This window comes from Anastrepha ludens, chromosome 2 (assembly GCF_028408465.1).
Source record: "Anastrepha ludens isolate Willacy chromosome 2, idAnaLude1.1, whole genome shotgun sequence".
In the NCBI taxonomy this organism is placed as follows: domain Eukaryota; kingdom Metazoa; phylum Arthropoda; class Insecta; order Diptera; family Tephritidae; genus Anastrepha; species Anastrepha ludens.
In genome coordinates, this window is record NC_071498.1 from 37591843 (window position 1) to 37613551 (window position 21709).

At 38.0% G+C, this 21709-nt stretch overlaps 1 protein-coding gene across 1 annotated transcript in view; it reads left to right on the forward strand.

The window, feature by feature from the left end:
- LOC128868686 (acetylcholine receptor subunit alpha-like 2) overlaps window positions 1–20318 on the forward strand; it is a 49516-nt gene extending 29198 nt beyond the window's left edge. The window contains exons 5-7 of the mRNA XM_054111078.1: window positions 6189–6783; window positions 6953–7154; window positions 19789–20318. Coding sequence (XP_053967053.1) covers window positions 6189–6783; window positions 6953–7154; window positions 19789–19983 — 992 coding nt within the window. The 3' untranslated portion in view covers window positions 19984–20318. The remainder of the gene's footprint in view (window positions 1–6188; window positions 6784–6952; window positions 7155–19788) is intronic.
- The last annotated feature ends 1391 nt before the right edge of the window (window positions 20319–21709 follow it).

Genomic DNA, 21709 nt, shown 5'->3' on the forward strand with positions numbered 1-21709 from the left:
CAAATAGAAGATGGTTGAAAATATGCTCTCTTACTTCAGTTTTAAGGATAAATTCATTTTGTTTAAGCTTAAGGCATCCCCTTGGAATATACCACGTTTGATTGAAATCTGTTTTGAAACAGTTCCATTTAGAACCAGTTTCGTATTCCACTTGCTCATTATGCGGCCAAAGACGGCAACAGCGGCAGCATCGATTTTATATAATATATTCTTAATATTTCTAATAGGTAATCATGCGGCATTGAATCAAAAGCTTCTTTGTAGTCAATAAACGCGACGCTTAAATTCCGCCTTCTTCTCAGAGCTACTCCTGTGATTACAGTGTCTATAATAAGCTGATCTTTACAGCCCATTGTGCGCTTCCTGCAACCTTTCTGTTCTTCACATAAAATGCCGTTAATTTCACAATGTTCGTATATTCGATTAGCAATAATTTTTGTCAAGAGCTTGTATGTGGTACTCATTGTTGTACTAATTGGGCGATATTTTGCTGGGTCAGCAGATGGTGTGTCCTTTGGGAGGAGATAGGTCACTCCGGCTGTAAGAAATTCTGGGATGACAGCTGCATTTTTCAATAGCTCGTTGTAGCATCTTGCGAGTGCTTCATGCTTTACTGAAAGCTTTTTAAGCCAGATGTTGTGTAGCTGGTCGAGTCCAGGGGATTTCCAGTTAGCTGAAGTAGAAATATTATTCTTTATTTCCTCTGCTGTAATGTCGCAGAAGTGCATTGGTGCTACGTTGTCCGATTTTTCTTTTTCATTGGCTAACCAATTCGCATCAGCATTGAAGTGTTCTGCTTGTGCCCATATATTCTCCCAAAACTGCTGTATATCTTGTTGTTGTGGATACCATGTCTGAGATTCCGCATTGCTTTTTTGTTCCAGATTTCTATAAAAGCTTTTTTGATTTTTGTGGAAAAGCTGGTTTTCCTTCCGTTTCTGATTACTCTTGAGGTATCTTCTTAATCGTTTTGAGTAAGCGGCGAGTTGCTGCACTTTCCTATCAATTATCTCCGAAAGTTGGTGAATTTCTACAGTCTGAGGTTTAAGCGGCGTGATGATGTTAGATATATGCCTACACAACCTTTTAGATCTAGCACCATTTTTAAATGAAGTAAGCCTCCCTAAAGATTCTCTTAGACCGGTAATTCGTGTTTGGAGTCTTCTTTGCCACTTAGGAACTACTGGTGTTTTTTGCGTCGTTGTATTTTTAAATGTTTGCACCTTTGGGTGCTTCCCCAGTAATCGTACAGTAGTGAGGGCAGAAACATAAATAAGAGTGTTAACATATTCCAAGTTGGTGCTATTGGCGACATATGCTGGCAGAATTTTCGAGTTAAGTGTTTTTACCACTTCGTTTAACTTTTCCGATTCGCCTAATCGGGGTATCCTTGGTCTTTGTAAAGGATCCATACCTTCATAATTCGCCAGATAATTATTGAAAGTGTATTTTACCTCCCGTTCTTCATTAGTGTCTGGACTATCGCTTTCGTTACTTTCATAAATAAAGTTAATTTCAGGTTGTACGTTGGTAAATTCCGCTAAATTTTCAGGCTGTGGGTTGCGTGCCTCGGTTATCTCTGGTGTTATTTCTTCTTCACTTCTTTCCACTCGTCGTAGCTCGTTGCGTATTGCACTTTTAATTTCTTCTTGCTTTTCTTTTCTTGCATATTCGTGTTGGAAGATTGCTTTTTTTCTTGTAGCAAGGCTATTTTCGGTAAGCTTCCCATTCAGATGTCTGTATCTTCTTAGAAACAGGTCTAGCATTCTCTCACGATAGGTCGTCATGTGCTCCGGTTCTTCACAATTTGTGGAAATGTAGTAGCAGCGCAGGACATATTCATTCATTTCCGTTGTCCATTGAATGCGCTATCTAACACGGCCTGCTCTTGTGGTCCCAAGATTAACTTGAGAAACACTTGTCGCAATGTTGGGGTTTTCGTGTTGTTGTTGTTGTGCCACTGGCGACTCCGCTATCTGATGTCGATGAGCAGAGCCCTCGCCGGCAGCCGTGGCTTCTGCCGACACTTGAGCGAATATCCTCGCTCGGCTGCAATCATTAGATTCCTCTATAATGCGGCTCTCCGTTTTTCGAAACGGGTAATTGCATTTTAAACCTTCTGCCAGGTGGTTTACAGATTTCCTTCTGGGTTAACTGTGTCCTTCAGACATGCATTCACGCAGCCGGCATGTTAGGCATTTTAGCGGTATGTTTTCATCTTCGCTGAAACTTCGGAGCCGTGGAGTCGTTACTTCCAGCACCCCTCGGTGAGGGATGTCCGTGCGGGGTCGTGACTAGGGGCCGCGGGGTTGTCATGCCCGTCAACTCTCTAATGAGAGAAGCCCTTGCGGCAATTTTATTTTATTTTATTTTATTTCATTTTATTTATTTATTTTACTTTATTTCATTTTATTTTATTTTATTTCATTTATATTTTTAATTTAATTCAAAATTTTTGTTTCATTTTTTTATAAAATTTTTAAAGCATTTTTTGTTATTTTACTTATTTTCATTTAATTTCATTGTGGTACAATTTATTTCAGATTGTTTAATTTTAGTTCATTTCATTAACTTTATTTTATTTAATTAAATTTTTTGTTGTTCATAACATTTACTTTTATTGTTTATTTAGTTGTGTTTTTAATTTTCATTTCATTTTGTTCTATTTTATTTTTAATAATTTAATAGAATTAATTTAACTAAGTTTATTGCTTTTTTTTGGTTCATAAAAATAACTAAATTTAATTAATATTTTTATTCTTAAGATTATTTCATATCACTTAATTTACTGAATTTAGTCTCTTCTTTAATTTTAATTGATTATATATGTATACTTCATTTATTTTACTTTGATTTAGTTTTTTCATTTAATCATATTTTTCTATTTTTTCATTCTTATTTTTCCTTCCAGAGCCAAAGCATTCCATGCGACATACACAAATTTATAGCCATTTATCTAAACCTAAGCGCCATGATTTGTATTAATCCCGAAAATATTTCATTTTTCGGTTTTTAACTCAAATTATTGTACTGTTTGTGGCTTAGCAAGAATTCTCAATCGCATGCTTGGTGTCTGTCCCAAACCTCAACAAAGCCGGCATGACAACGCGCGTTGAATTGAAATCGAGAAACAGTCTATTGGGGATTTTCGTTTGTACAGACAAATAAATATCCCCAATTCAATGTACGATTGTGTATGACTTTATAAAAACAAAAACACACATACAAACACACACACACGCATACAATTGAAATGCATGCATAAATTTTGGTATATATTTTTCCCTTTTTGGTACTGTGTGCCCATTGACAAATGTGAAGTCCTGCTGGAATTTCGCAGAGAATTTTCCGTTTTGAAAATTAGAAAATGGTAAATAAACAAACAAAAAATGTTGAGCAAATATACGAAATCATTTAAAAATTTCAACTCTCTATGCTTGTGTGCATGTATTTTGCCTATGTTAGCTACATGATAGAGCGTATTAGGTATGTAGAGGGGATATTTGCTGACAAATACTCCCAGTGAGCTTGCAGCCCGGGCATGCCCATGTGCGCCTGTCTAAGACTTTATTATTTTGCATACAAAGTGTAATCAAACTGTCAACATGGCCAAAATGGGCGAACACGCACTTGCATTTCAGCTAAAACGCACACTTGTGTACATCTACGCACACAGTTACATACATGCACGAACACATGCAGTTTATAAGCCTCAAAGTCTCACATATCATAAATCAAAAATAAGGATAACGAAAAATACAAAAAAAAAAGAAATTACGAAGGCAGCAAAGAAGCGCAGTTAAGATTTATGAGTCTCTCGTTGATTATTTCATTTCATTTCAAAATTCAATTCAGCTAAAGCTAAACCGATTAACGGAGGTACACGCATATGGTGCATACCTACATATGTGTATGTGTGTAAATATAAAAGTGTGAGTATACCTTTCCGCCATTCTCACTTTTTCAAAAACACCTCACTCCTTGCGCCCTTTTAACCCTCAAGGCTTAGTTTCCAAAAGTAAGGTATAAATTGTTTATGAGTCTCTAGTTGATTATTTCACCTCCCTGATGTTATATTTAATCGACGAACAGATCTTGTAATTTTTCATAAATTACACTTAAAAAAATTGTTGCTTATATGTTTATTTTTTAAGTTTAAAATGGTGCTTTACTTTTAGACAAGAAATTGCTAAATTTGCGTATTTAAGCTATTTCCACCACTGTAGTTAAGAGATCTGCAAGGTTTCAGAAATATGTATATAGATGTAACTGGAAATAGCTGTATTTTCGTCTAAACTAGCACGTCAGGTCTATCGATTACAGATGGCTATCAGAGCTGTCCATATCTTTAGTTAATAAGGATAATTTGTAAGCTTCATTTTTTGGTTTGCTGTTTCAGCATTTTCATTTCCAAATAATGAGAATATTCATTGTTTTTTAACACAAGATAGCAGCTATGGCTACTTTGAACGTATAATGTAAAAGCATTTTACATTTTCTTTTAGGACGCCAAAGTTGAGTTAACTCCGCTGTCAAAGCGAGTTTACTGTCCCACCAGACCACAAATTCGAGAAGGAGCTCGGCCAAGATAAAATGTCTTTCCTAGACGGTACCAATTTTTATATCATATTTTACATTTGTCAAGCAGGCAGAAGTACAATTTGAACCAGGATATTTACTCAATAGAGCAATGCGTTAAAATTATTGAAACTTAGTAAAAAAATGGTCGCTCTTTAGAAACAACATAGCGCAAAATTCCTAACCTTTTTCGTCCGAATGAGTCGAGACCGGTTCTGTAGAGAATAGCAATAGGACTAGCATTTTGAATAAAAATCGTGAGACCTGAAAGAACTAAAATTTGCACATGTTTTATTTTAAAACAATATCTAGGCACGTCTTCTAACAGACACTTTATATATAAAGGGTTTTCCAATAGCAGGTGTTATTTTGAATACCCCGCTATTTCGGTAGATGTCACTTTTGAAGCTGTAATTTTTTGGTATTTGACAAGTAGAAACTACGCTACTAATAAAAATTGAACGATACACGCTTAAACAACGCATTGAAGTTATTAAAATTCACTATAAAAATGGAGAAAATTTGGCACAGACAGTTCGAGTTTTACGAACATTTTTGGGTCATCGTGAAGCACCTTGTCGGACCGCAATACAGAAATTGGTGAACAAATTCGAGCTGTTGGGTCAAGTTAGTAATGTGAAGAATAAAACTCGTGCACTTCTCTCAAGAACAGCAGAAAATATTGCTGTTGTAGCCGAAAGTGTTGAAGAAAACCCAGGTTTGTCCATTCCTCGTCGTTTTTTGGAATTAGGCAATCCACAAACGTCATTACACCGTATTTTGTATAAAGATTTGGGTCTTAAGGCTTAGAAAGTCCAGTTAACTCAAGAACTCAAGCCACCGATCATCAACAATGTCGTGTCTTTGCTGATGGGGTCGTTGAAATGCATTAAAATGATCCGGAATTCCATTGAAAAATCATCTTGAGTGATGAGGCCAATTCCCCCTCGGTGGATTCGTCAACAAGCAGAAGCAGTTACTGTGAATGGATTGCGCCATCGAGAGATGATTAACTATTTTTTATGGCCGAAGTTCTAGTGCGCCGACAGTAAACTTGGATCGGCAGGAAACTCAACGGAATCACGGAACGTGTTAACAATCGATTTATTATTGTACTAAATCTATTCGGGGAAGATTTTCTTTCCAGAAGTAGTACTGTTCACTGGCTTCGTCGTTCGTGCTATTTATGCCTCTGGATTACTTTTTATGGGGTTTATTAAAATTAAATGCCACTAAATTATCTACCAGAATATAATAAAAAAAATTATTTCAGCAATATTTCTGTTTTGTATTATCATTTTAAGTTCTCGAGCTCTTAATATCCACCCGATACATTTTTTTTTGCTAATGGAAATTTGCTGCAAACATAGCATAAATGTTGGCTCAAAAATACTAAGGCGAAGTAACGGAAAATAATAATAAAAAAGACGTGTTGCATAACAGCTAGAGAGATTGGAGCGATTGATTCCAATACTATGAAGCTTACCTTATTAGTAAAAAATACTAAATATATTACTGTACCTATTAGTTTTACAATATCTAATTTTTATCTTACACTCCGCATTGCTCTTCACTCACTCAATCCACTCTTTTCGCTCTTTTTTTTCCAGATATTTTCTTCAACATAACACTTCGCCGCAAGACTCTCTTCTACACCGTCAATCTCATTATACCCTGCGTAGGCATCTCATATCTATCGGTGCTCGTATTCTATCTGCCCGCCGATTCTGGTGAAAAGATCGCACTTTGCATCAGCATTTTACTCTCGCAAACTATGTTCTTCCTGCTGATCTCCGAAATCATACCGTCTACATCGTTGGCATTGCCACTACTAGGGAAATATCTACTCTTCACTATGTTGCTGGTCGGGTTGAGTGTTGTCATCACGATTATTATACTCAATATACACTACCGCAAGCCGAGCACACACAAAATGGCGCCATGGGTGCGTGCCTTCTTTATCAAACGCCTGCCCAAGCTGCTGTTGATGCGCGTACCCAAGGATCTGTTGCGTGATTTAGCGGCCAGTAAAATCAATTATGGCACCAAGTTCAGCAAAACCAAATTCGGCAAAGCGCTCATGGACGAAATGCAAATGAATTCGGGCAGTTCCAGTCCAGATTCGCTACGACGCATGCAGGGACGCATGGGCGGCATAGGCGGTGGCGGTTGCAATGGGCTGCATGCAACCAGCGCCACAAATCGGTAATTAAATTTTATTAAGAGCGTGAGAACATGTGATTGCTTTCAGTTTCATTTTACTGTTTTTATTATTTACATTATTTACATATATTGTGTTTACTTGTAACATTGATGAATTGTTTTCTTCTCTGCCTCTCTCTCTCTCTCTCACTCACTTTTTGCTTTCGTACAGCTTTAGCGGGCTGGTAGGTGCTTTGGGAGGCGGCTTAAGCACCTTAAGCGGTTACAATGGATTACCCTCGGTGCTATCCGGCCTAGATGATTCACTGAGTGATGTGGCGCAGCGCAAGAAGTATCCATTCGAGTTGGAAAAGGCTATTCATAATGTTATGTTCATACAACATCACATGCAACGTCAGGATGAATTCAATGCGGTGAGTGCATACTTTGATACGGACCATTTGTTTGGGCTTACGAAGGATTTAAAGCGTACATTTCTGGGCATACTCCTCTTTATCGGCTTTGGTCTTACCGTTGAATAACATCTTATATGAAATATATGGGAGTGAGTGATGCACACTTTTTGGATACAGTTTATACGAAAATATGCTACATGCTAGAATTCTCAAAGTTGAACAAAAATTTCAGTCCAGGGTTTTGTCTTACTATTTTTTTTATTGTATTATATTTGCCATCTCCTTTTATATGAAAATACTCGTATTTGTATGACAGCCATCTTGGAGAATGTACCTTGAAACTTTATACCTAAAAGTTTTAAAAGAATAAAAAGTCTGAAATTTTGATGTAAATGTGTAAAAATGTTGCACTTTCATTATATATATGATTTTTTTATAGAATGAAATATATCTTTATATGATAAAAGAAATAATTAAAAGGAAATATGAAGGAAAAAATGATAGTTAAAACTTATGTCATTCATTGGCACCCATTGGAATCAAACGCGCTTCCGACCACTCCTGCTCTAGAACAGAATGCTGAATATGGTATTCGTGAACATCGAAAGCTAAACTGCCGCTGCACGTAATACAATCAAATTGAGGTGTTCGGGCTACAAGCTAGACCTGTTAACATTCCAATATCCTCAAAAGCTTTGAGCTTGAGACACCTGTTGATTAGTTGCTCACTTCTGTGACTACTGTCAGGGAAGTAAAAATTTACTACGACACCCAATTAGGAGCCTGGGCTCGATATTTATGCGTTCGGGGAGTCTGACTTTAGCCGGGCATGCCTGAATTCCCACTCAACATCATCTGAATACTCCGACATTGCATTCAATTGGGATTCTGGTCACAGGTATATTGCGGGAAACTGCTGGGTAGATGAGCTACTTAGGCAGGAAACCCTCGAGTTGGTCTACCCGTAGGTCTAATGAATTGATTGATGTCCCCTTTCAAAGCCGTTGTCTGCTTCTGGAGACCAACGTTTCACGGTTAACTGAGCGAAAGCTTTGCAAGTACACCTACTTTTTAGATCTCAAAATTTTTCTGGTCACGGGTAGGTCGAAGGCGCGCGAGGTAGGTTAGGTTAGGTAGTGATGGTTGCCCAGAGAGTGGGCCCACTTGAACGAACGAAGTTTGGTTCATCCTTTGTGATAATATTGCAAGAGGGGGAAAAGAGGTGAAGGAAAAAACGACGAACGGAAAAGAGATAGGGAGGGTTGAGTGTTTGTGGACTATGAACTTTGGCTAGCCTGCGGTTGTGTTAACCTCTTTATGCTGCTGATGAAGTTCATCAGATTTTTGTTATCAAGGCCTGGTATATCAGCAGGCGAAGAAAAGAAGTGAGAACTAAGATGCTTAAATCTTAGTCCCGCGAGAGCTGGGCAGCTGAGGAGCAGGTGCTAAGATGATTCCACCTCATTCTCCATACAGCTGACGCAAAGAGGACTCGAGGTAATTCGGAGTCTCACGGCATGTATACCTATATACCCCGCGGATAGTGCCCCGAGAGGATGCCCACAAAATTTGAGAGATGAGATTTCGTCATCCTCAGAATATCCCTTGAACACCTCCTATCCAAACGTGGCCAAAAGGACTTCGCGACCTTACACGTTCGTGTACTTGCCCAGCGCTCGCTGAGTTGGTGCAAAGCCCATCCTTCCAGGAGTAGAGCGCAGGTTGTCAAGGGAATCCCGATCCTCTCCTTGCGCGGGCACACTACCTCTCCGGCCCCTTATCTGGCCAGCTCGTCGGCTTCACAGTTGCCAGCAATGTCACTGTGACCATGTACCAAGATTGTCTTTATATCGAAGATTTCTGATGCAATCCAAAGAGAGACCAGGCATTCCCTGACCAATTTCGAATGCACCATAATAGAGCCTAGGGCCCTAATGGCCGCTTGGCTATCGGAGTAAATATTTACCTTCTTAACAGTTATTACGCAAGTAAGTAGCCAGTCAGCTGCTTCTTTAATTGCGGCCACCTCTGCTTGGAACACACTGCAGTGATCGGATAGCCTGAATTTGAGTTTGATGGCGAGCTCGTCGCAGAATAATCCTCCTCCGACCCTACCGTCCAACTTCGAGCCATCCGTGAACAGGTTAACTAGGTCCTGTCCCCAAGTGTTGCCCCCGGCCCACTCCTCGCTTGGTGTAATATGGGTGGAGAAAGTTCTGCTTTAACTAAGCGAGAGCACTCACTGATCCGTCGACGCGGGAATGAACTCATAGTTTCTGAGGATGCTTGAGTGCCCATATGTGAGATTGAACTTATAGCCCAAGCCCCTCAGTCTGATCGCGGTACGTGCAGTGGCAATTCTGCCTGCGATGTTTATAGGTACCACATTTAACATTACATTAAGCGCCAGAGTAGGAGTAGTTCGAAGCGCCCCACTGATTCCAATGAGTGCAGACCTCTGCACTCTCTCTAGCTTTTTAACTGATGTCATCCTCTCCACTGAGTTCCGCCAGACAACGATTCCATATAACAAGATTGGCTTTATTATGGTATTATAGAGCCAAAATACAATTCTAGGCGAGAGGCCCATCTCTTGCCAATTGTACCCTTGCATCCATACGAGGCCATTGTTGCCTTCCTTACTCTCTCCTCAATGTTGGGCTTCCACGTTAGCTTACTGCCCTATTAGCCCTAGGTACTTCACCTTATCAGAAGGCACCAACGGAGCGCCCTCCATCGAGGGGAGTTGAGCTCTGGGTATTTTATATTTCCTCGTGAAAAGGACCAGCTCCGTCTTAAGAGGATTCACCGATAAGCCGCAGTCTGCTGCCCATCGCACAACTACGTTCAGATATCCCTGCATTAAATCGTACAGGGTATCTATAAACTTTTCTCTAACAATTAATGCCACATCATCCGCGTAGGCAATCACCCTACATATTATTTAAAAAACTAGTACTTTTTAGCTATCCAAAAATGTGTATCCGTAGGCGGATTGCGGGCTCAACTATACATACTACGTTTACATACGTACATATATTGAATCCCATATATGTGGGTTGTTTCTGTGGTTTTTTTGGAAATTTGTGCTATTATTTAAAAAATTTTAATTTCACGCTCGATTTTGTACGTTCATTACTCACAGCAATCTATCCTCGTCTGTACAGTTGTGTGCCGAGCGTATGGCTTCTGTTATTGTTTTTATACAAGTATACTTTTTGTTGTAATTGTTTAACTTTACTAGTGTTAACTTTTCGGTAGATTTACAGCCAACAGCTCAACACTTCATTCACCCACACTCACACCCATGTCTCTCTAGTCGTACAGCAACCATTTCACACATTTATCGCTTCATTTGTTTTCGCCAATCAGTCCACTGCTGTGAGCAGCAACAGCAGCTGGCGCCACTAGTTTCACCAACCCCCTCAAAATCTACAAAGGTATGCCTACACGCTCAACACTCTTACTGGCTTGGCCGCTTGTTGCATACCGGCGATAAACTTCAAATTCTTCACGACAGCAACAAAATTTAACGCAACCTGCAAGTACTGTAAGTTTAACTACTGTTACTGTTATATAATAATGCCGTTGCTAATAATTGCATTGGTCATCGTCATCATCATCATCGTCTTAGCCATTTGTACATCTTGGGCTCAATGGCAGCAACAATAATAGAATTTCGTAATTCATCAATGTGATTGGCTGCCATATTTTAACTGCCGCTGTCGCTCCAATCGAAATTTGTTCGCTTACAGGAGTTCTTTGGAGAAATTGACATTTGTTCTTGTATCGAAAGTGTGAGTGTTAAATTACTTGCCGTTGCACGCGCGTGGTAATTGATTGTGTGGCAAAAAATCTCTAACAACCAACTTCCTATAGTAGCGGCAATAAGTTTAGAAACCGGCGAAACTGCTTATCTATCGACTAATTGGCAACAAATATAAAAAAAAAATGAATAAAAAATGTGTGGCAATTATTAACTCCCCAGTGTGGCTCTGCAATAGCAGCTAAAGAATTTGTGCTTAAGGAGTCCCGGTGATCTAGAGCTCGTAAATGTATGGCATTTTGAGGGATTTTTTTTTACAATAAAAAAATGAAAAACCATTTTTAAATTTTGTAGGCTTTTTATTTAACTTCTTTTACATACAAATATGAAAAAAAGTTTAATTTAATAATTTAAAAAATAGCGCTGAAAAATTGGACTTGGACGGTGTTGTCCGTTTTGGCTCTTCTATCTCTGCAACACAAAAATCAAAAAATTATTAATCAGTTTGACTGAAGTTATGTCCCGTTCTAGAATATTTTTGTGTTTTTTTTTTAATGGCGTGGTTTTGAATTTGACAGACTCTAAAAATCATTTTTTTTTTCAGTTTTTTAATCAAAAAAATACGAAATAATTGAAATAAATTCTAGTACGGGCGATGGATGGCAATTGATTTTGTGAACAATATATTAAAATTTCCAGACGATTCGGTTGTATGTTTTTTTTTCTGACAACACCAGACCGAAAAAAGCCGGACCGCTCTCTACCTAGTTAATGGGCGGTAGAAGCTATACTTTTGGGATTTTCCGCATGAAAATTTCACAGTATTTTCTTAAGAAACTATACTTTCGGTAAAATCGATTTTTTGAAATTTCTAGACCACCGGGTGCCTTAAGGTTTTTGGAGGAGTAGAAGCTTTCAGCTAAGAAAGCAAAATGATGGGAATGTGTTTCGAATATATGTATTAAGGATATTCACACCTGCTGGGTTACTCTTTAGTTGGAATACGGTATTTTTTAACTTATTTTTGTTACACTGCTAAATAATGCTTAGTAACAGTAGATTGGTAGCTATTTTTCTTCTGTGGCGGCCGTCGTAGGCGAATGGGAAGTTCACAAGTCCGTGTATGAACCAGCCAAATTACCCAATGATAGAAAAAGTTTTTTTCTAATAGCGGCAAAGAAAAACCTCCGAGTTTACTTCTGCCACGAAAAAGTTCCTCACAAAAGATCATTTGCCGTTAGGAGTCGGCAGCATACGGGTTCCTCTGACGAAAAACTCGAGTTCTTTTAACTTGATCCATTTATTGAGCCAGTTTGCGATGCTCGCATAAGAAGTAAACCGCTCTCCAATAAGGGCTGAATGCATTGATCGGAACAGGTGGTAGTCCGAAGGTTGGAGAATACGGTGGGTGGGACAAGATTTCCCAATTCAGTCCCTCTAAATATTTCTGGACAGATTTAGCAAGATGTGGCCTGGCGTTGTCATGTAGTAAAATCAGTTTGTCATGTCTATCGTCCCATTTCGGCCGCTTTTCTTTGAGAGCCCGATTTAAACGCATTAGCTGCAGTCGGTAACGATCGCTAGTGATGGTTTGAGATGGTTTAAGGAGTTCATAATAGATGACACCCTTCTGATCCCACCAGATGCACAACATAACCTTTGAAGCATGAACATTCGCTGTCGATTTTCAACCCTTAGGGTTATCAAAATAGATCCATTTTTCATCGCCATTTTTCATCGAAAACTTTTTCTTTTCTGCCGTTCTGACGTTGACGTAAGTCATAAGTTCTGTTACAAGTTAAGTCTGTTATAGATATGAAATTATAATACACTTAAATATTTTAAAAACTATATATATAATTTTTAGTCGGAATGGTCACCATTTGCTTTTACACAAGTCTTCAAACGATTAGGCCATTCACCTATTGCTGCACTCACGGTTTCCATGGATATTGACGTCGCTGCTAATCCAAAGATTGTTTCAGACTCTCCAAATTTCTGTGAGGTATTCGACAGGCCATGTTCTCCAATTCCGACCACAAACTGTAGTTCAATGGATTCATATCGGTACTTCCAGACGACCAATCATCCAATCTTCTGCAGCTATGAACCCAGGAATATTGTGTTTCAGCCACTGCTGGGTGGTTTTTGCGTTGTTGGCTGGAGCGGAATTTTGCTGGAAAATTCAAGGCTGCTCAACTGCTTCAACACTCATTTTAAGACATTCTCCTGATACATTTTTCAGACGGTCTTTTCGCAGAAATAAAGAGACGTAACGCCTTTACAAGACACTCTCCATCAAACAATTACGGAGGCTGGATAGTGGACTCTTGGAACATCATTTTTTCCGTCTTTAGAAGTTTTAGCATAGATTTTGTCGTTTTAATTATTAAATACTTCTTCAACAGTTAACATTTTCTCATCAGTGAAAAGAATATTTTCATAGCCGTTGACGGCGAGCCACCGAAGAAGCTGCTTGCATCTGCCGAGCACAAGCGCGTTGTTAAAAGATGATCAGTTGAGTGACGGATGGCTTCCAAGTGAAGATCATCTCTAATTATTAGTACATATCTATACCAGTAAATCGTTCGAGCATCGTGGCGTAACTCATCCACGATTAAAAAATGGGTCTTGCCAATGATGTAAAATGGCTTTTAATAACTTAACTATGATATTTTGACCAACATTCCACAAACGTCATCACACTTTTGCTTTTATAAGTCGATCAAAGTTAAGTCTAGGGTCCAGAATGATATAATATAAAAATTAGTGGCGTAGTCGCTCCGATGGGTCAGAATTTTGTGGGTTCCAACAGGTTAGGAGTTACACCAATGAACTCAGTAGGAGTTGCTATTGACTATTTCTATTTACATTAATCTGCTGCGCCAATTTTCAACATTACGACGAATGTTGTTGTATTTCTTCAAGAATCAGGCTGAGTGCCGTCTTTTTAGAACAATTGACTGAATTCACCTTAGTATCAGGCTGGTTACACGTAGAGAGATATACGGGAATTTCTTCCTTTACGAGCTTTAAAATGCAACTTTTAGAGCTCAAAGCAGTTTCTTCAAAAGGATTCAATCTAACCGAAACTATCTTTATTTACTTATTTATTTCAAACGTCTATGATCTACAAAAGTTCAGTAAAACGATGGCTTAACTAAAATAAAATTGAATTTAATAATATAGAAAAGAAACTGCAAGCAAAAACAATTCGAAATCTCGTTGAATGATCGAAGTGAACACTCTAAAGGGGCATTGCCTACATAATTCGTACTGAGGGTCTTGACATAAAAAGGAAAATTAACTCGAAACGTTCTTGCGGGTCTCATATGAAGCTTTGAACGAGCAAAAGATGTATATATCAATTTCAGGGTGTAGAGATCTCTGAAATTATAACTATTTCGACGAAGAAATCCCAACGCACGGTTTAGATATGACAAAATTGATGTGGTCTGAATAAAAAAGAGGCATCGAAGATTGCACCAAGACTCTTGATTTCGTCAACAGACTGAAGGTAAGTACCAGAGATACGGTACGAAGTTCGTACTACGTTATGTCGTTTGGAAAACGTAACGTAATAACACTTATTGATACTGAGATGTACCAGATGCGACCAATATTAGCATAAGCACAATCTATTGATCTCTAATTAAACCATAGAAGCGTCTTCAGAACTCCTAATCGAAGAGGCTTAGGTCGTTTGCGTAAAGTAAGTACAGTAGATTTTGTTTTTATGCGGCTTTTTTTATGCGGTTTTGAAATAGTGCGGTTTTTTTTTATTAAAAAATGCATGTCGACCTATAGGGAATTGTACATATAAACAAGATTCTAAACCAGCTAAGCAAAAACTCATCCCAGATTATATCAAAAATGCTAACCCTACAAGTATGGAACCGCCTGCATCACCATCCAGATCATACGTGTACATTTCCTCAAGTGATGGAAGTGATTTTACGCCAAATCCTAATCGAATGCGCAACATGCGGGCATTGTCTGATTCCATTTCTGACGATGTAAATTTATTTTTCGATTCTGACGTTTCTTAAATAAAGATATAATTTTCAAAAGTACAATTTTTTGTTTATGCGATTTTATTTAATTATTTCAGATTCATGCGGTCTATGGAACGTATCTATAGTTATAATATGGGACTAGTACCCTTTTTTATGCGATTTTATTACATTATTTCAGATTTATGCGGTTCTTAGCACTTTTGAAACGTATTAATAGTTTTACTATAGAACTGGTAGCTTTTTTTATGCTGTTTGGTGGAACGTATACGCCGCATAAAAACAGAATCTACTGTATTTGAAAAACGAAAAACAGCTGTCTATATAATTAATAAAAAGAACAAAGAGTAAAGGTTCTAAGATATTTGGTAGAGGTACGCCAGATTTTGCAATAACTTGAATGGAAGAAGTCCCCACGATTGTAATCACATAGCACCTTTTACTTTAGGAATTCAGCCGCTTCAGAAATATAGAGTGGAAACCAAACTTGACTAGCTTTCGCAATAGAATGCAATGGGATGCTTTGTCGAATGCTTTAGAAAAATCAGTGGAAATACAATCAACTTGGAGCCCTGATAAAAACGTGTTGGTGCAGTAGTCACTAAATACTTCTAGGTTGGTAAGCCTTGACCGTCCAGCGACAAAGCCATGCTGATGAGGTGAGATTAACTCTTAACGGCGAAATACATTCTCTCTTTCAGACAGCTGGAAGATTAGCCAATAGTTAGTAACTTAATTCTTTTTGCCATTTTTGAAAATTGGGGTAATTGATGTTAATTTGCAGCTATCCAAAAAGGCTACTGTCCTTAATGATGATTTGAAAATAAATTTCAGCGGTGATATTAGCGCTGTGTATTTCTTTACTGGGGCGCAACAAAGACCATCAATGTCAGTCTGTGTGGAGAGCTTTAAAGTATTTATGCCCAAATTATTTCATTAGAGGTAAGACTTAAGTAGCCAAAGTTTAGTGATGAAGCTTGGTTATTGTGAAAAGTGGAAGAATACATTTCTATAACATCGTCATTAGAAAAACTCGATTTGAAAAAATTAACAACTTCTAGAGGCATATTTACTTAAAATAAATGCAGCGCGTTTATAGTAAATAGGGGTAAAAGTTTGAAGGATTGAAGTACGCACAATTCAATATTGAATTGTTACATTTTGGTAGCTCAAAGAGGCTTTGATTTTTTTATATTTATTTTAAATATCACTACAAATTCCACTGGGTATTTAAGGGTTATGTATAAATAAAGAAATAAATAATGGTACAGCCGCCAACCACATTCGTCAGTAACATTCGAACAGTGAACTGTCAGGAGTGACTCAAAAAAGTCAGCGCAAATCACATCAACAGCATACATATATACTGACCTACAAGTCATCAGTCAGCGGCCGATATTCACCCGGCAGTAAAGCCACTACTATCTTACTACCACTTTGCTTTACAGCTGAAGTAGTGCTTTTTCTATCCTATTTCAATGCACTTCAACAGGCTTTTTTAAAAATGGCTTGCCGTACAACACGTCAGTTGTCAGTCTGTGCATCAGCATTATACTAACTAATGAACTAGCGCATAATGGCCCAGAAAACAGACGATTGCCTCAATCAGCATATGTATTCATTTAATTCTCATTAAGATTTTAAGGGTACCCGGTGGTCTAGAGCACGAACATTTCACCTATTTTCACGATTTTTTTTTTTTAGCCATTAAAAATTAAAAAACCGACGTTTCAACTTTTTAGACTTATTGGTACGTTTATTGAGCATACAAAAACATTTTTTTTTTGCTTTTCAAACTATATTTATTATTATAAAAATGCCGCTGAAGATGACCCTCTCGAAAAATCGAACCCGGACGGCGTAGATGATTTCGAGACTTCTACTCATCTGAAGCACAAAACTCAAGAAGATTCTTAATCAGAAAGAGCGCAGTTATGGTCGGAACTAGAACAAATCGAAAAAAAGTTCGTAAAATCGGGTTTTTCTCACTAGTTTTTTAGTTAAAAAAATAGGAAATTATTTAAATAAAATTATGATTCTAGTTCCGACGATAGCGATACATGTTGTGAACAACATATCCAAATTTCAAGTGATTCGGTTGAATAGCTTTTTTGTTTTCATCCCCGCCGTGCCGAAAAAAGTCGTTTCGAGATAAATGAGTTTAAAGTTTGAGGTACAGGAGCGCGCGGACTTTGCGGAAATTGCACAGTTAATTCTTAAGATACTATACTTTCGAAATATCGAAAAAAAAAATCGATTTTCTGAAAATTCTAGACCACCGGGCCTTAAGCATTCATATTTATAGTGGTAGAAGAATATTTTCTCTGCATGTACCTCTAATAGGGCGCTTTACAACCCGTCCATATCTAAACACTTTCGAACTAGTATGACTTTTTCCAGCAAATACCAGCTCATGAGCTAAACTAAACTGTTGTGCTGAGTAGCTTAGCTCTCCACTACAGAGGACGTACGAGTATATGGTATACATGTGTCCTGACGAAAGGCGGCAAAGCGAAATGGTTGTTCGCATGCAATTGATGTTGATTAAAGTATGCTGTGTAAGCGAATGCAATGATAAATCCTGTCTGCGCTATACTCGCGGTACAATAACATCTGACAAAAAGATTTTGGCAGCCACAAACAGATCAATCGAAAAATTGGCAAAGGAAGCGACCGATTGAAAGCGGCGGTCGGTTAGAGTGGCGGTGATGGTGGTCAATTGCACAAAAGTAATTAAAAGTGGATTTTGGCAATGTTGTGTGGCTACAAGCACAAGAATAAATAACTAGCTACACATATGAGAACATATACATATGCACGTACATATACGAGGGTTGCTCTAAATATTTCTCGTCTTTGGCATGTGTAGTATTGTTTGGTGACACCTGACATTTCCAGTGGAAAGTTTGACAAACGCATTTAGAACATTTCGGTAAGCCATTTCAGTGTTCTTTACTGTGGCTTTAAAAACTCATCTCGACACATGAATTAACAGGACTAGAAGGTAGCGATGAACTAAAATCATTATGCGGCGAGCATACAATGGTACAATGAATTTTATCAAAGTGGTCATACGCTCACCGACAAATTCCAAGAAGGTCGTCCGAAATCAGTTGCCAGAAAATAGCGATGCTGTGCGCGAAATGAATAAGCAAAATCATCGTGTCACATACCGAGAAATTCCGGCATCTTTGTTTATTAGTACGACGATCAACAATAAGATTTTGCATGATCACCTTGAGGTAAAAATCCTGTGTTCGCAATTCAAAAAAACACAACAGGGCAAAGTGCTTCGAAAATTGGTTCAAATGCAGGTAAAATTGTACTGATCATTAAGGGGAATATTTTGAAAAATATAAGCCTGAAATATAAATAGCCACCCTCGTATGTACATGTAAGAGTTTACAAATATACACACATGTGAAATCCCTCATCAGACTACTGATGTGATTTTCTAAAACCAAAAAGCAAACAAATATTTTATAGAGTAGAAACGATAAAACTGCGTGACAACAACATTAATACAATAATAGCAATAACAAACGAAACTTTGCCGTTTATATCGGTCATTCGGCAGTTGATTTTGATTGGAAGATAACAGGCCAGCTGACGTTCGCGAAGTTGATGATTACGGAAGTAGGGCTTTCACTTGCAGCCTTCGCGGAAAGACAGCGAAAAGTTTATGAGGAACAGACAGAAAAGTTATTAGAGGAAAGTTGGTGATTTAGACAAACGCGCAACTATGACTTTTTTCGGTGGGGTCACATAAATATTAATACATATATTATATAAAACAAGTGGATATTTACAGGTTTTCCTACATTGATATTATTGTTTGATTGGCTGCTTTCCTGAACTGAGAGACACTTAATTAGCGCCTAGCGCCTTCTTAATATTCTGGTTTGGTGGTTGAGTTTACAACAGTGCCATTTCCTATAGCCATTTCGTTGCGTGTAGAAAGAAAAGAAGAGGCCTAAATTCCAATACGGCAATTTCTTTAATATTGTTTATATACTTCTGGACTTGAAATTTGTATGCCAATAGAGGTTCACATTAAGTATGTACTCGTACTAGTCTATTAATAAATCACCAGGTGTGACAAGTTCTTCTTCTTGATTGGCGCGATAACCGATTTCAACAAAGCGCGCCAGTCGTTTCTTTCTTGTGCTAACCGGCGCCAAGTCTTTATATAACTGATTTTTTCAACTTAGAGGAGGTCTTCCTCTTCCTCTGCTACCACCAGCTGGTACCGCATCAAATATAATACTTTTAGAGCGGAAGCGTTTGTTTCCATTCGAACGACAACGGAGCCGCTGGATTTTTATTCGCTGCGCTATGTCTATGTCGTCGTAAAGCGTTTTACAATTAATTTTTCCATCGCCTACGATGCTCGCCGCCACCAACGTTCAAAGGTCCAAACATTGGCGACAGAATCTTTCTCTCAAACACTCAAGCCGCCTCATCGGATATTGTCATCGTCCGAGCCTCTGCGCGATACGTTAGGACGGGCATGCTGAGAGCCTTGTAGAGTGTTAGTTTTGTTCGTAGAGAGAGCACTTTACTATTCATTTGCCTACATCGTCCAATGGACCACTTGTTGGCAAGAGAGATGCTCCGTTGGATTTCAAGGCTGACATTTTGATAGGTGTGACTGGTTGATTTACACAAATGCATTTGTATTACAATTTTTGTTGGTCAAAGCAGAGTTTATTTCTTTTTAAGCTACACAAAGTCTTATAATGGAGATCTACTTGTGGTGAAATACTCATAATCCCTTATCCCTGTTGTGCGTATACTAAGCCTTTTCATATTCCACTTTCACTTCTCAATTTTTAATTCATTTTCTTTGTTTTTTTTTATTTTTCTTTTATAGGAAGATCAAGATTGGGGCTTTGTTGCCATGGTGCTGGATCGTCTCTTTCTATGGCTCTTCATGATCGCATCACTTGTGGGCACATTCATGATTTTGTGCGAGGCGCCTTCATTGTACGACGATACAAAACCGATCGATGTGGAATTGTCGGTTATTGCCAAACAAATCTACAACTTAACCGAAAAGAAATCTTAAATGTGGAGAGACGTAAAGTAAATCGAAAATTAAGAAAACGAGCTAAAATTCGAAATAGCTGAGCTTAAATAAATAATCACTTGGCCTAGAGGCGCATAGTGTGTAAACTGAATACAGAAAACTCTATTGCAAAACCAAAATAAAATTTCAGAAGTTAGTTAATAGTCTAAAAAACTTACTCCAGCAGTCTAAATTGCATTAATGCTGAGTGCTAAATGCTAAATGCTGGCAAAGTAAAAAATAAATAAATAGATAAAAAATACCACAATTTTTATAGTTGATAAGCACTTTGAATCATTCAAACTAAAATAAAATAAAGCATTTAAATAAAGTATCATAACAACAATGCATCAAAAATTATCGATTATTTTGAATAGTTTTGAATAGTAAAATGAAGGTGAGTAGAAAACCGCAAATGTAGGGTAGTAATGGTTGTTAAGGTCAGCTATTTTGAAGAAGACTTTATGTTTATTTATTTTTTTTTTAATTTTTATTTAAAGTTCTGAGGTTTTTATTTTTCTATAAGTAGTGTAACCATGGTTATCACGAGAAAGAAACGACTGGCGCCCTTTCTTAAACTCGGCTAAAGTCGCGTAAGCGGTTATCGCGCCAATTAAAAAGAAGAAAAAATGTAAACAAGAAAATTTAAATTAGTTGGACAATCTTTATTATTTCTGTGTAGAACCATTCATAATATTTATTATTTAAAAATAATCCCTTTCATATATTGGCCGCAACTGCGTCGTAAACACCAAGTTTAAATGACTCGCTGTTGGCTTCCAATGGCTCAATCGAAGCTGGTTTATCCAAAAAGCATTTAAACTTTAGATACAACAAACACACATAAAAGTCCAAAGGTGTGATAGCACACGATCTTGGTGGCCAATGCATTGGTCCGAGACGAGAGATAAATTGCTCGCCGAAACGACGACGCAGTAAATCCATTATTTCACGGGCGATAAGGCAAGTAACTCCATCGTGATGGAACCAAATGTTTTTGAGATTACGTGCTTCCATTTCCGGTATCAGAAAGTCGTTTACCATGGTGCTTTCGCCATTCACTGATACATTGGCGCCAATATCGTTTTGATGTAGTGTCTGCCGAGGACTCCTCCAGCCTATTGGCAGCACCAAACGGTTTTCACTGAATGGCTGTTCTTTAATGGATTTGTATTGCTCTTCAGCATAAAGATGTCAATGTTACTTGTTCATGTAGCCATTAAGCCAGAAATGGGCCTCATAACTGAACAAAATGTGAGTTCCAACGCGCGCGATTAACACTTTTCAGGCCAATCCATACATACGATTGCGAGATTTGGACCCTTAAAGTATCAGACACAAACATTAAAGTATTAGACAAAACACAAATATTAAGGAAAATACTCAGAAAAATATATGCGAAAAGCTAGTATATCGAGCTTAGAAAGAGAAAATGCAGTAAGATATATAAAGAGTCAACGAATAAGGCTGGGTCACATTAGCAGAATGCCAAAAAATAGAACTACTAGCATTGCGTCCTAGTGATAAATCAGATTATCACCAAATTTGGGAATAGCCGACCGAAACTGATGACATATGCTGACAACTTGGATTTTATCATCTCAGATAGGTGTCCACAAACGATGAGTGAAATAGTCACAACGACGCTTAAAGAGATCTACAAGTGGACGGAACAGGTCGGCCTGACAGTAAATTCAGGTAAGACAGACTCAGTACTCTTTACAAG